General features: G+C 48.9%; 1 protein-coding gene across 3 annotated transcripts in view; it reads right to left on the bottom strand.

Annotated features, from left to right (window-relative positions):
• Positions 1-993: 993 nt before the first annotated feature.
• The window catches only part of LOC120386242 (carbonic anhydrase 15-like), a 29762-nt gene continuing 18498 nt past the window's right edge, over positions 994-12257 (bottom strand). Inside the window, exons 5-8 of one of the 3 annotated variants that reach the window (XM_039505354.1) lie at positions 10684-10776; positions 7124-7190; positions 6253-6419; positions 994-1076 (exon numbers count right to left, since the gene is read on the bottom strand). In XM_039505354.1, coding sequence (XP_039361288.1) covers positions 1008-1076; positions 6253-6419; positions 7124-7190; positions 10684-10776 — 396 coding nt within the window. In that variant the 3' untranslated portion in view covers positions 994-1007. Of the gene's footprint in view, positions 1077-3779; positions 4263-6252; positions 6420-7123; positions 7191-10683; positions 10777-12257 lie in introns of those variants that run through there. The other 2 variants (XM_039505353.1, XM_039505352.1) reach the window with 2 other exon arrangements.

The following is a 12257-nucleotide window of genomic DNA, read 5'->3' as shown; positions in this document are numbered from 1 at the left end:
GCCTCAGCTCTAGAGGGCTCTAATTCATGCATTCAATCTATGAAGCATCTCTCTGAAAACAGGCATTTTTAGAGCCAACTGCTGCCCCTCCATAAATACCGGAGCTCTCTGAACAGTGAAAACCAATGATGGTCGGGGAGTGAAGGAGAAAGTCCTTCCCCGGGGAAAAGGCTCAATTGAAAGGACTGTGTGGGTGCAGGGGACTGGGTTATATGCACTAAAATTGACTGACCTTTTCCAGAGCTAACTTTAGACTCCATTCATTTTTCTCCAGTTCTAAATTTAAACCTGCAATTACTGAGAATAAAAGGAAAAGTTCAGGCTCCTGAGATCGGGTTCGCTCTTTGCAAAAGAGCCAGGTACCTCAGCCCTGTGTGTGTTAACCCCAGGAGGTCAGGCGATTTTTATCTCAATAAGCTTTTCCTGCTCTAAACATCTCTGACATTTACATTATGGGGAGTGCACAGTAAAGGGGCTATTAGAGAGACCCGGGGATGCAGATAATCGTATGTTTATTAGCTGGGGATTTAGTTGCCCAAATCCCATTGAAAGTCAGTGGGCTCCCTTAGGCTGCCAGGGAAATTCCAGCCATTGTACCTGTCACGCTGAAGGATCCCCAAACAGGTTTGCAAATCTGACATACGAACTATACTCCAGGTTTCCTTCACCACTAAAATGCAGCCAGCTCTGGGGTGAAAGCAGCAGCTGCTACGGCCTGACAGTGCTAGTTAGGACAGGAAATTCTATTCGTTCGTTCCCACCCATTCTTTCCTCTCTTAGGAGATGATCTGGGTTATTATTTCCAGAATTCAGGAAAGGACAAGACAAAAGTCTGAAATTTCAGCACATAAATGACGAACACCCCAATTCCCTTCCCCATGGCGCCCCCAGCCCCTGTCCTCAGCAATGAAGGGCAGCAGGGCCCAGAAGAGCAGATCTGGCAGCCAGAGCTATTTTGGCAGGTACATTTTCACTGCATTTCAGTCATTTTAGCCTTAACAGTTTTCTCAAGAGGGTGACCAGTTGCATTCCCCTGCCAGACCAGAGGATTCACCATGTGGAGACGTCGCTCTTGACTGAAATAAAAAACAAGGTGAAGGCTGGTATGGACAATTTGTGTTATACTCTCAGCAGTGCCTTAACGGGAGACTGAAAGGCTGGATTCCCCTCTCACTGACACAGTGTGAATCAGGAGTGACCCCAATTAAGTCAATAGATTTGGTGTAAACAAGAGGAATCGGGCCCTTCAGCTCAAAGTCTCATGCCTCATCACCCGCAGGGAACACTTAGCCCGTGGGGAACACCCTGCGGGAGTGTTCAGAAGCTACAAACCATCCATGGATGGTGTCCCCCATGCTTCCTCCTTGACGCATGCGTCTACACTGGAACTCAGCTGCTTTGTAGTTCCATGTCTCCGACGAGAGAATACTCAGATACCCTCTAACCCTCTGGCCTGTGCTTTGAAACGAAGGCTAAAAAATCCAGCCCTATTTATTGGCAAGGCTGGAGGATGACAAATTCCTAGTGCTCTAGGTACCAGGGGCCTAGATAAGGCCACCAAGCCTTCCAGGAAGGGAACCTGAATTTTCATGGGGAAAAAAAAACAAAACAAAACAAAAAACATTTTGATAAAAATCTTCCAGGCTTTTTTTAATCCATCAAAGTAGTTGGGGGGGGCACAAGCCCCTGTGAGGTTGAAAGGTGCTAAAGGGCGAGTCTTTGATCTAAAGATTATCCCAGGCCCACGTAAAGTTAATGGATGTGCCATGCACTCTTACAGACTCAAAGGAGGGGGGCAGTTAGGCCTGTTTAATCTAGAAGAGACACGTACAAAAAATGGAGGGACCGCCCAAGGCACATGGCAGGACAGAGCTAAACCATGTGGGCTGAGGGGATTCCCTGGTTGCAAACCCTGAGAACAGAATGTCGGTTTTGCTGCCTATGTATGGTAGAGGCAGGAAGCCTGGTGAAGCAATACTGAGCCTGACCCTGGGCAGAGACAGGACTTCTTGAGCACAGAGGTCACTGTGGGGACGGGGAGAGCAGACTTGGGGATTTCTGAGTCAGAATTTCTGCTGCTGTTTGTTTCTACTGTGTTCAGGGGGAAAGACTTTATGCACATTTTTTGTCACTGAACAAGATCACGCCCAAGAATAAACGTGACTCATATAATTGATTTCGCCTCCTAACGGAAACCTCCCCTGCAAGACCTTGAACATTGACTATCCACTAGAGCCAAATGGGGCAACCACCCAGGTGCAGGATGCCGTGGAGACGCACAAAGTATCAAATGGAAACAAACAAAAAGCCAGGTGATTCCGACCAGAGATGTAAGAACTCTAGATTTATTACAATTGCATTCTGACATCATTTAAAAATTTCTTCTCATTCAACAGAAAGCACTGTGTGTGTGTGTCACATCATCAGTCACTCCAGCATAGCGCAGCTGGCAAAACCAAAGGGGTCACATTTGTAAATATGGCCTTACTGGATGTGAGGGTCCAGTCCTGCAACGCCAGCGCTTAACTTTAAGCAGGTGAGGAATGGGAGAGCTCAAAGGGAGTTCTCATGTGCTTAAAGTTACGTGAAAGTCTTGGCAGAATCAAGGTCTTAGTTACTGATTTTTTAAACTAGCAATGAACATTCCTTTTCCTTTGATCCCTCACCATTGGCTCTTAAGCAAAGTAGGCAGTCATGGGATAAGAGAGAAGGTCCTCTTATGGATCAAGAACTGGTTAAAAGATAGGAAACAAAGGGTAGGAATAAAAACGATCCGTGTTCACAGTGGAGAAAGGTAAATAGCAGGGTCCCCCCAAGAATCTGTGCCGGGACCTGTGCTGTTCAACATATTCCTAAATGATCTGGAAAAAGAGGTAAACAGTGATGTGGCAAAGTTTGCAGACAATACAAAAATCTTCAAGATAGTTAAGCCCATAGCAGACTGTGATGAGTTGTAAAAGGGATCTCACAAAACCCAGTAACTGGGCAACAAAATGGCAGATGACGTTCAATGTTGAGAAATGCAAAGTAATGCACATTGGAAAACATAATCCCAACTATACAGACAAAACAATGGGGCATAAATTAGCTGTTACCCCTCAAGAAGGAGCTCTTGGAGTCATTGTGGATAGTTCTCTGAACATATCTGCTCAATGTACAGCGGCAGTCAGAAAAAGCTAACATAATGTTAGGAATCATTAGGAAAGGGATAGATAACACCACAGAAAATATCATAATGCCACTTTAAAAATCCATGGTATGGCCACACCTGGAAAACTGCATGCAGATCTGGTCACCCCATCTCAAAAATGATTTCTTAGAATTGGAAAAGGTACAGATAACAATCAGGGGAATGGAACAGCTTCCATATGAGGAGGTATGAAAAGACTGGGACTGGTCAGCTTAGAAAAGAGACAACAAAGGGGGGATATGAGAGAGGTCTATAAAATTATGACTTGGCGTGGAGAAAGTGAAGAAGAAATTGTTATTTACTCCTTCACAACACAAGAACCAGGGGTCACCCCATCAAATTAATAGGCAGACGGTTTAAAACAAACATGAAGAAGTATTTCTTCACACAACGCACAGTCAACCTGTGGAATTCGTTGACAGGGGATGTTGTGAAGGCCAAAAGGATCACTGGGCTCAAAAAGGAATGAGAGACATTCACAGAGAATAGGTCAATCAATGGTTATAAGCCAAGATGGTCAGGGATGCAACCGCCCGCTCTGGGTGTCCCTAAGTCTCTGACTGCCAGAGCCTGGGACTGGATGACAGGGGATGGATCACTGGAGAATTGCCATGTTCTGTTCATTCCCTTTGAGGCATCTGGCATTGGCCACTGTCAGAAGACAGGATACTGGGCTAGATGGACCTTTGGTCTGGCCCAGTACCCCCTGCCAATCTGCTTTCATTTCATTCATCGCTTTCTGTCCTGTGGCTAGAAAATGATCACAGTGTGGAATCACTGATATGAAGACATCATAAAATAATCACGAATCATTCATGAAAAAGAAGGGAGGGATTCATGGGAGGGGCCTTTAGGAGGGACCTGAGAAGTGGACAATCTGGAAAACCAAGAGCAGAGGAAGGAGCGGGAGGGTGACACTGGGCATGGCACTGCGGCTGATCGTGGCATCTCTGGACGCATAGACTTTTCGGTTCTTGAGAGGCTGTGGCGGTCGAAAGTTGTTGGTCATTTTCACTAGAGAGGTGCCAGTGCCATTGGCCGGGAAGTGAACAGTGTTGACAAATGCGTTCAGCTGCAAATGTGAGACAGAGAGAGATTTCAAGCCATTTCATTATGTTCAGGCAAAATACTTTTCAGGCCCCTGATTCAGCAAAGATTTTAAGCACATGCTCATCTTTAAATACATGTTTAAGTACTTTCTTGAACAGGGATGGACTTAAACACATGCTTCAAGTTAAGCACGTGCTTAACTGTTTTGCTAAACTGGGTCCTAGGCAGACATCAAAATCCATCCTCATGCTTCCCTGTGACTCAGGGTTGCTCACTCTTGGACAAGGCTCCTGATACTAGGCATTTTTTCTTAAAGACCCAGCTCCTGGAGTCAAGTGATCCCACGAGAATCTCTGCTTCCAATTTAAAAAAAGAGTTTTATCTAGTTCTCATAGCTGTGGAGAAACCCTTGAAAACAGAACTCGAGTGCACCCAGCAGCTTAGAAACCAGCAGGCCAATGCAATGAACCCCAGATTATTATTTTTGGAAAATCTCATGATTTTTGAGGCCCAACGGATGGCTTTGGAACGCACATGGCTGGCCAGGCTGCACCTGCCTCAAGGAAGCTGGGTTTGCAGAGCAGCCATTGAGCCAGGAGAGGAGGACGTTCCACCAGTTTGCCTGTTCCTCTTGGAATCAGGAAAAGGCATGTTATCTTGGGGCACCGCTGCCCATACGGTCTTTGCCCAGTGGTCCTAAGAGGGAACATGCCAGCACAGCAGGGCAACGCACATGGAGCACTGCTGACTGTAGCACACTTTTGGGAATTGCCGGCTACCTGATCCCCAATTCATTCGGCAGGGTTTTGGTGGGGAGGTTGCAAAGATGTTTCTGGAGAGTCTGGGGGTGGAGAGCAGCTTTTCTGTTGCTTTGATTTACTGTCTGGCTTAGTTAATTTGTACCCGTTCCTGGTTGCCGATTGCCGCTGGCAGATATGATTTTTTAATGTTGCCTAGTGGTCATGATTAAGCTGCTAGAAAACTAGTTAGTTCTCAGGGCCCTAGAGCTTCTTGTGCAAGTGATTTATTATTGTTTCAATCTAAAGAAATAAAAGGAAAAGTGGCTACATAAGTCACATGATATTGCTGCAGTCATCCAATCAAGGAGAAAAAACAACTGTATTCACGTTCCGGCACAAAGCAGTGAAAATGACATGAGACCTCCAGAGCTCGAAGCATGAGTTAAACAACGGAGAGCTGTAACAGGCTGCCATCTTCTGTGGACACAACACGCACACTGACAATTTGGTACGCTGGCAACTGCCCAGTACTCACTGAAGAATGAGTCATATCACACTGCTAATCACAGCAGCAGGAACTCCATGCTCTTATTTTCAAAGATAATGAGAGAGTGCGTGGGGGCGGGGGTGGAGGTTGACTCCCCACGGGTTGCCCAGCTCTGACAGAGAATGGTGCAGAGTTCTGTCCCCAGGAGGAGATGTACCAGGGCAGAATTGCAAAGCCCGTGTTGCTTGGATGCCATTTCCCTTGGGAGCACATGTACTTGAAATTGCTATTTGTGCCCACCTGGAATGGGTTTCAAGTCCAGCGCCTGCAGCAGACGGTCCTGTGTAGTATTTCAGTGGGCACAGACGGTAAGAGGCAGGGGCGACGCCAGGCCCCAGCACGCCAAGCACGTGCCTGGGGTGGCAAGCCACGAGGGGCGCCCTGCCGGTCGCCACGAGGGCAGCAGGCAGGTTGCCTTCAGCGGCTTGCCTGCGGAGGGTCCGCTGGTCCTGCGGCTTCGGCAGACCTCCCGCAGGCATGCCGCCGAATCCGCGGGACCGGGGACCTCCTGCAGACAAGCCTCCGAAGGCAGCCTGCCTGCCTGCCGTGCTTGGGGCAGCAAAATACCTAGAGCCGACCCTGGTAAGAGGAGACAACCCAAGCAGGATCTCTGCTCCCTGAACTGCTGCCCATGAGCTGGGATTGGAAAGGACCTCTGCATACTGAAGACCCTCTGCTGGATTCACCAGAGCAGTAGTTACAGCAGAGCTGTGATGTGCTTTTACCTGAGACTGGCTGATAGGGATGGGCTCCTCAAAGAGCGTCCAGACGACAACCTCCGCGCAGTCTGGGGTGGTCAGGGAGCCCTGATAGCGGTAGTACTTGGACAGCTTGGCCATGCTGGGAAGAAGGTTGTTCAAGCAAAACGTAGATGCTAAATCCACAAAATCCCCTTGAGAGAGAGAGAGAGAGAGAGAGAGAGAGAGAGAAAAGCCGTCATGATAAAAGCCCATCCCGGGGATGAATGGCTTGGAAGAGCTGACATTTCTAAAGCTACAGCGGGCACCATTCAACCCTGCCTCACACCTTGCATCCTTCGCCACCACAGATGCTGCTAGACCGCCAGGTGCAACAGCAGCATCGTGGCTCTGCTTGGCGGACCTGGGGAGGCTGCCCTCACTGCACCTCCACAAGTCAGTCAACAGGCGACACTGTGAGCCCGTGGCAGGAGGGCATCAGGCCCGGCTGACAGGCTTTGCTCCTCCTCTAGCACAGAATGAGAACCCAACATGGCATCAGCGGGTCATTGAGTCAGACAGCCCCAAACTGGCCCTGAGTTCCAGGCTTTCCACACCATGCATGGCCCCCAGGAAGCCCAGTGCCACTGATTCTCAAAAGCGGCTGTTCACAGCAGAGCGTCCTTGAATTAGACAACGGGCAGGCCATGTAGATTGATGGCAGTGACACACCTGTGCCCACGTTGCGTTAACCCACCGGGAACTACCCAGTTACACAGTGGCATGGAAATGAGTCAAGGGTCCTTGAAACCAGTGACTGCTGCCCCTCCCTATCCCCTTCCCTCCTGCGTCCGGGTTCCTCTCATCATCTATTCTGCCTGCTCTGGAGTGGAGACGACAGAGGAGCAGGAGGACTCACCTTGATGGGAAATGTTCTTCAGGCCAGCTACAATCGTGTTGTAATTGGAGTTATCAGCATCCGACACCTGCCAAGCATTACAGGGGGAGAATGAACGACCAGCCCAGGGCAGATCTCGAGGATTCTATTTACAAGGGGGAGTCCAAATGGTTCCAGACAAAACCTGGGTACCCCAGAACCCAAGTGCGTTTGCAGCTCTTGTGGAGAGTGATGGGTGTCTGGACACCTACGCTTGTGCTGTGCTTCCCTACCTTGGACAATGATGGAGATTTTTATTTCGACACCACCTGCTAATCTCAAAGGATCCAAAGTGCTTACAAACTAACATGAACTACACAGCTGGCTCACGTCCACCTTCACTGAAACTCGGCCACCTGCGAGATGTGCGCAATCACACAGCAACGAATAATGGCGTCCTACGGACACTGCAGCCATTCTAAGAAGGCTGATGTCAATACCAAGGGGGAATTGGGTCCCGGCACTGGAGTTAACACCCACCTCTTATGAAACATGCCGTGGGATCTTTAATGGCATTTCCCACAGGAGGATGCTCTGAAACTTCCTTTACAGGCCTATTGTAGATCTCACTGCTACTCCCTAAGCCATGCCCACAGGGAGCTGCTATTCTGCAAGGGGAAGCGATACAATAGAAAGCTGGGATGTCAACGTCAGTCCTTTAATGCTGTCTGCTCAAGCTGTCCGTCAAAACTGCCCGTTCTCTGCCCTGATCAACAACGGAATGTGGGGGGTATCTTTAAATCTCCAAGATTCGGTATGTTTTTGAGTGACAGCTTAACGTGGGAACACTCCAGCGGCCATGCATTGCAGACAAAACTGCAGATGAAAGCTATGATGGGATAAGGATCCAGTTCTGATCACAAGACAAAACCAATCTCAGGTTGCTAGATCGTAAGCTCCTCTGCGGGGCGGGCGAGGTCACCGTACCAGACTACATCCTGATCACAATCCTAGCCCAGCAAACAGCAAAGTAGGTGGCTAGGGAGGCCCCCCCATAGACATGAAGCTCCCACCCAGGCGTGCTGCCTGGATAGCAGGTGGATTAAGCATCTTTGTGAGATGTGACGCTGGTTTCCACCTCACCAGTACACAACAGGGTCACAGCTACCAGCAGACAGGCACAGAGCACTGTAGGGGACAAAAACACTTCTCTTCGTATGCACCTGCTGTACAGCCACATGCCATGGGCTCAGAACAAAGCCAACACGGCTGAGGTCTCCTGGTTATAGCACAGGACTGCAAGTCAAAAGCCATGGGTTCTATTTCTATATTGCTACCTCTGATTCACCAGGTGACCTTGGGCAAATCACATCACTGATCAGGGCCTCGGTTTCCTTGCCTACAAACTAGGAATAATCATCCCCCTTCATCACTAGTGTTTCAAAGCCCTTTGAGGGCCGTGGATAGAAAGCACTATAGAAACGCAAGGTTTATTATTATTATTATTATAAAGACTTTTTTCCATGCTTTGCATTCTCCCCATGGAGAGAACAAAGGCTGCTTTCTAAGTGCAGTCATTGTATGTAAATACTTCCGCTCCTTTCCTCTTCTGTCTCACTCACACGCTCCTAGTTCCAGAGAAATGGTGCTGCACTGATATAAACCACACCGGCTTGTTCCCACGTCAGCTAACTGAAGGTTTCCCAGAACCCTTAAGCCATTGCATGTGACTTTCTTTCATAAGCACCATAATGGGCAGTCAGGAAAGTTATTTTCAATGGTGTTTGCAGGTGTCTGGAGCCCCAGCTGCTAACACCATTGTCGGGAGGGGGATATCATGTAACTGATTGAAATAAGTCTGATTTAGCTCTCACTATTCACTTCTATTTTGGAGAGCTGGTTACAATGCAACCCGGACTCCAACCACCTTGGCTTTGCACAGTTCATATCCAAGGGAGCAGGGGAAGAGAGCACTGCCCCAGCTGCGACAATGGTCTCTCAAACCTATAAACTCCCAGCTGACCTCCCACTACCTATCTGCTTAACTTTTATTTTGAGTCTTTCAATAGTATTCTTTAAGGTTTATAAAATGTGTTGGAGAGAGAGAGCAATCCGACTGGCTGATGATCTCTGTTTTGGCACATGTGGCAATGTAGAAGGTTTTGTCTTCTGTGCATTGCACCTTTACATTTCTAGAAATCTGCTGGGCTCCATTCAGCTGCAGAAGAGACACCTACACTGTGCTCTCTCCTGGAGACTTTAGTTTTGTTCTTTCTTGTTTTATTGCTGCTTCTTAATCACAAATCAGAAGTAATTTAGACTGTAAGTGTGTCATTACTCGGTGTATGGAAAACATAACTTATGTGGTTAATGGACCAAAACCTGCAATGATCAAAACTCAGATACAGAAATGCACCTGCAGGGTTCAAGTGCTTTATTGAGCCTGGAATGTTACTTGCAACCCAGAAAAGGCTAAGTGTGTGCTCAAGCCTATTCTTTCTGGAAGGAAATGATCACTAGGGCCCATCTAACACCACGACCCCATCTGATCCCTCTTTATGCATTCTAGGTCATTTTTCACTCTTGAACACGTCAAACTGCAGCACAAAGCACATGGTTCTTAGGAGCTGCGATGACAGCCAGAAGGTGAATGTTTTCAGTAATGGAAATTTGTGACTATCCACATGCTAAGTGGTCTGGCACTGGAATAAGCAATGGGGCAGCTCTCGGGACGGAACAGCCTTTGAACGAAATGAGAACTTGGCTACATTCTAGGCAGCTCCTGGCAGCAGCACAGGGTTGGTGGGAGAGGAGGGTGAACCAGGCTGTGTTAAAATACACATTTGTCCATTTGCTTTACAAAAACAGGGAACCCCCGTGACCACCTCAAGATGCCACATTCGGTTTAGCTGCAGTTCAACTCAGTGGTGATTTCTACTCTGTCCAGAGGGTTCGTGTTCTTGGGTTATTCTTCCGTTGGGGTGAACTTCAAACCTTTCCCTGCTGCATTCCGTCAGATGCACCGGGCACAGAGGGCTGCATTTTGCCCTGTTCCCCAGCCCTCGATGCAGCAGTTACATGGTAAATTAGAATCTCAAATCAGAGATTAAACCAATAGTTACCGCTGGGGTACAGTGAACACAGTGACTTTGAAGCAAGCCACAGACGTGTTTCTCGGGCCTGGCAGCACGCAGCCTGTGACCTGAGGATTTGCAGCACACCTGAGCTGTGGCAATCAGACCCCAGGGCACCACGGCTGCGCTGCAGGAGTGTTCCCATCCGCATTGGAGGCAAAGTGCCATTTCTGGTGCTGGTTAAAGGGGCTGACTTGGCAGGGTCAAGGGTCTTTAGACCCAGAGCAGGTACTCTCCGGGCAATGTCCCACCTGCATGCCCCAGCCTGAGGTTCTCTCTCTAAACTGATCACAACCTAGTGATGTGGCGGCTCACAGTTCAACACAGCACAGGGTGGGAACTCCAGCAAGGGGATTTTTGTTTATTAGAGGGCCTAGAACGCAGGCTACTCTCTGCCACCTCCTCAGGGTAACTGGGAGGAATCTGGCCGTGAATGTGCAAGCCAGGGGCCGGGTGTTTTTGACGTACCTTGTACAAGAAGCCCAGGACAGCCAGCCCATTCGGATGCCCTTTGGCCTCGTTGAAGGTTTTGTACTTGGTGTTCATGTGAACAAGGTGCAGCTAGAGAGGAAGACACACAGAAGGAGGGTGAGACCTGTTCCAGGCCGTTGTGGGATTTTACCCCATCAGTCACAGGGATGGCGAACGGACACTCAGCTCGCCACTTCCAGCACCCTTTGTAGTCAACGGCGCACACAGCTCCTCACCCCTAGTGGGCATCTGGAAGTGCAAGAGGGCCTTAGCGTGGGTATCAATGGCAGTCACGCTCACTCTGAGGCCTCTTTACGCTGCCAGAGCGCCATAAAGGGCCCTCAGTGCAAAGCAGAATCAGGCCCTTGGTGTTTTAAGGCTGCATTAAAATTTCATTCCCTCCGAGAACAGGAAGGTACTGCAGCAATTGCGCTCAGGTATTCCCTGGCTACCTACTCTCGCTGGGCATGCACTCTGCAGAGACACACCCGTGTTCATTCATGCACCCCGTTGTACGCAGCCTAATCATCATCTATTAATATGCAGCTCCTTGTATAGGCACCAGATTCGGGGCTGGAGCTACAGGCACCAAATTTCCAATGTGCCAAGGGGTGTTCACTGCTCAACCCCTGGCTCTGCCCCCACTCCCCTTCCCGCCCCCTCTGAGCCTGCCGTGCCCTCGCTCCTCCTCCCCCACTCCGAGCCTCCTGCACACCACAAAACAGCTGATTGGGAAGTGCGGGGAAGGAGGGGGAGGTGCTGATCGGCGGGGCTGCCAGTGGGTGGGAGACGCTGGAAGCGGGGCGGGGAGCTGATGGAGGCTGCTGACATATTACTGTGGCTCTTTGGCAACGTACATGGGTAAATCCTGGCTCCTTCTCAGGCTCAGGTTGTCCACCCCATGCTAATGGCTCATTAATGACCAGCAAACAGCCCCATTCCAGTATCCTAAAGCCCTTAGCAGAGTTTGCCCAGTCAGACAGTTTGATGGGTGGGATATTTATCACCTTATAGCTCTGAACAGGATGGGCATCTTGAGTCAAGTGGGAAGGATGGGGAGAAAACACTCGCCCATCACAAAAAGTCACCATTTTTAAATGAACCATACTGAATGTATTCTGAACATACACCCCAATGATCTCTCTAGCTGCAGGATCACATGCCCCATCCATGGGATGGACCCTGGATTGGAGCAGCTTAGCCTCATGGGAGTTGTAGTTCAGGTGCCTCATGTGCCCATTTTCCTCTATGGGCTGGGCTCCTCACCCAAACTACATCTTCCATGATGTCCCATGGCCTGGTGCATGGTCACCCTTCACTAAGAGGGGAGACTGCAGCGCATCACAGAAGGTGTCGTCTGACAAGGGAACCAGGCCTATAAAAGTGAATGGGTGCATGAGGCATCTGAACTACAACTCCCATGAGGCACTGCTGTGGCATTTCAGAAAAGAAATAATTTTGGTTTATGGTTATTCACTGAAACTTTGAAATTGTCCATACAAAGCTTCAATGAAAATGAATATTCTTTCATTTTTTCATTGAAGTTTTCCAGAGGGATGGGGGAGGATATT

The sequence above is a fragment of the Mauremys reevesii genome, linkage group 18 (genome assembly GCF_016161935.1).
Source record: "Mauremys reevesii isolate NIE-2019 linkage group 18, ASM1616193v1, whole genome shotgun sequence".
Taxonomy (NCBI): domain Eukaryota; kingdom Metazoa; phylum Chordata; order Testudines; family Geoemydidae; genus Mauremys; species Mauremys reevesii.
The sequence above is the reverse complement of the archived record's forward strand: the minus strand, read 5'-3'. Positions and strand labels throughout refer to the sequence as shown.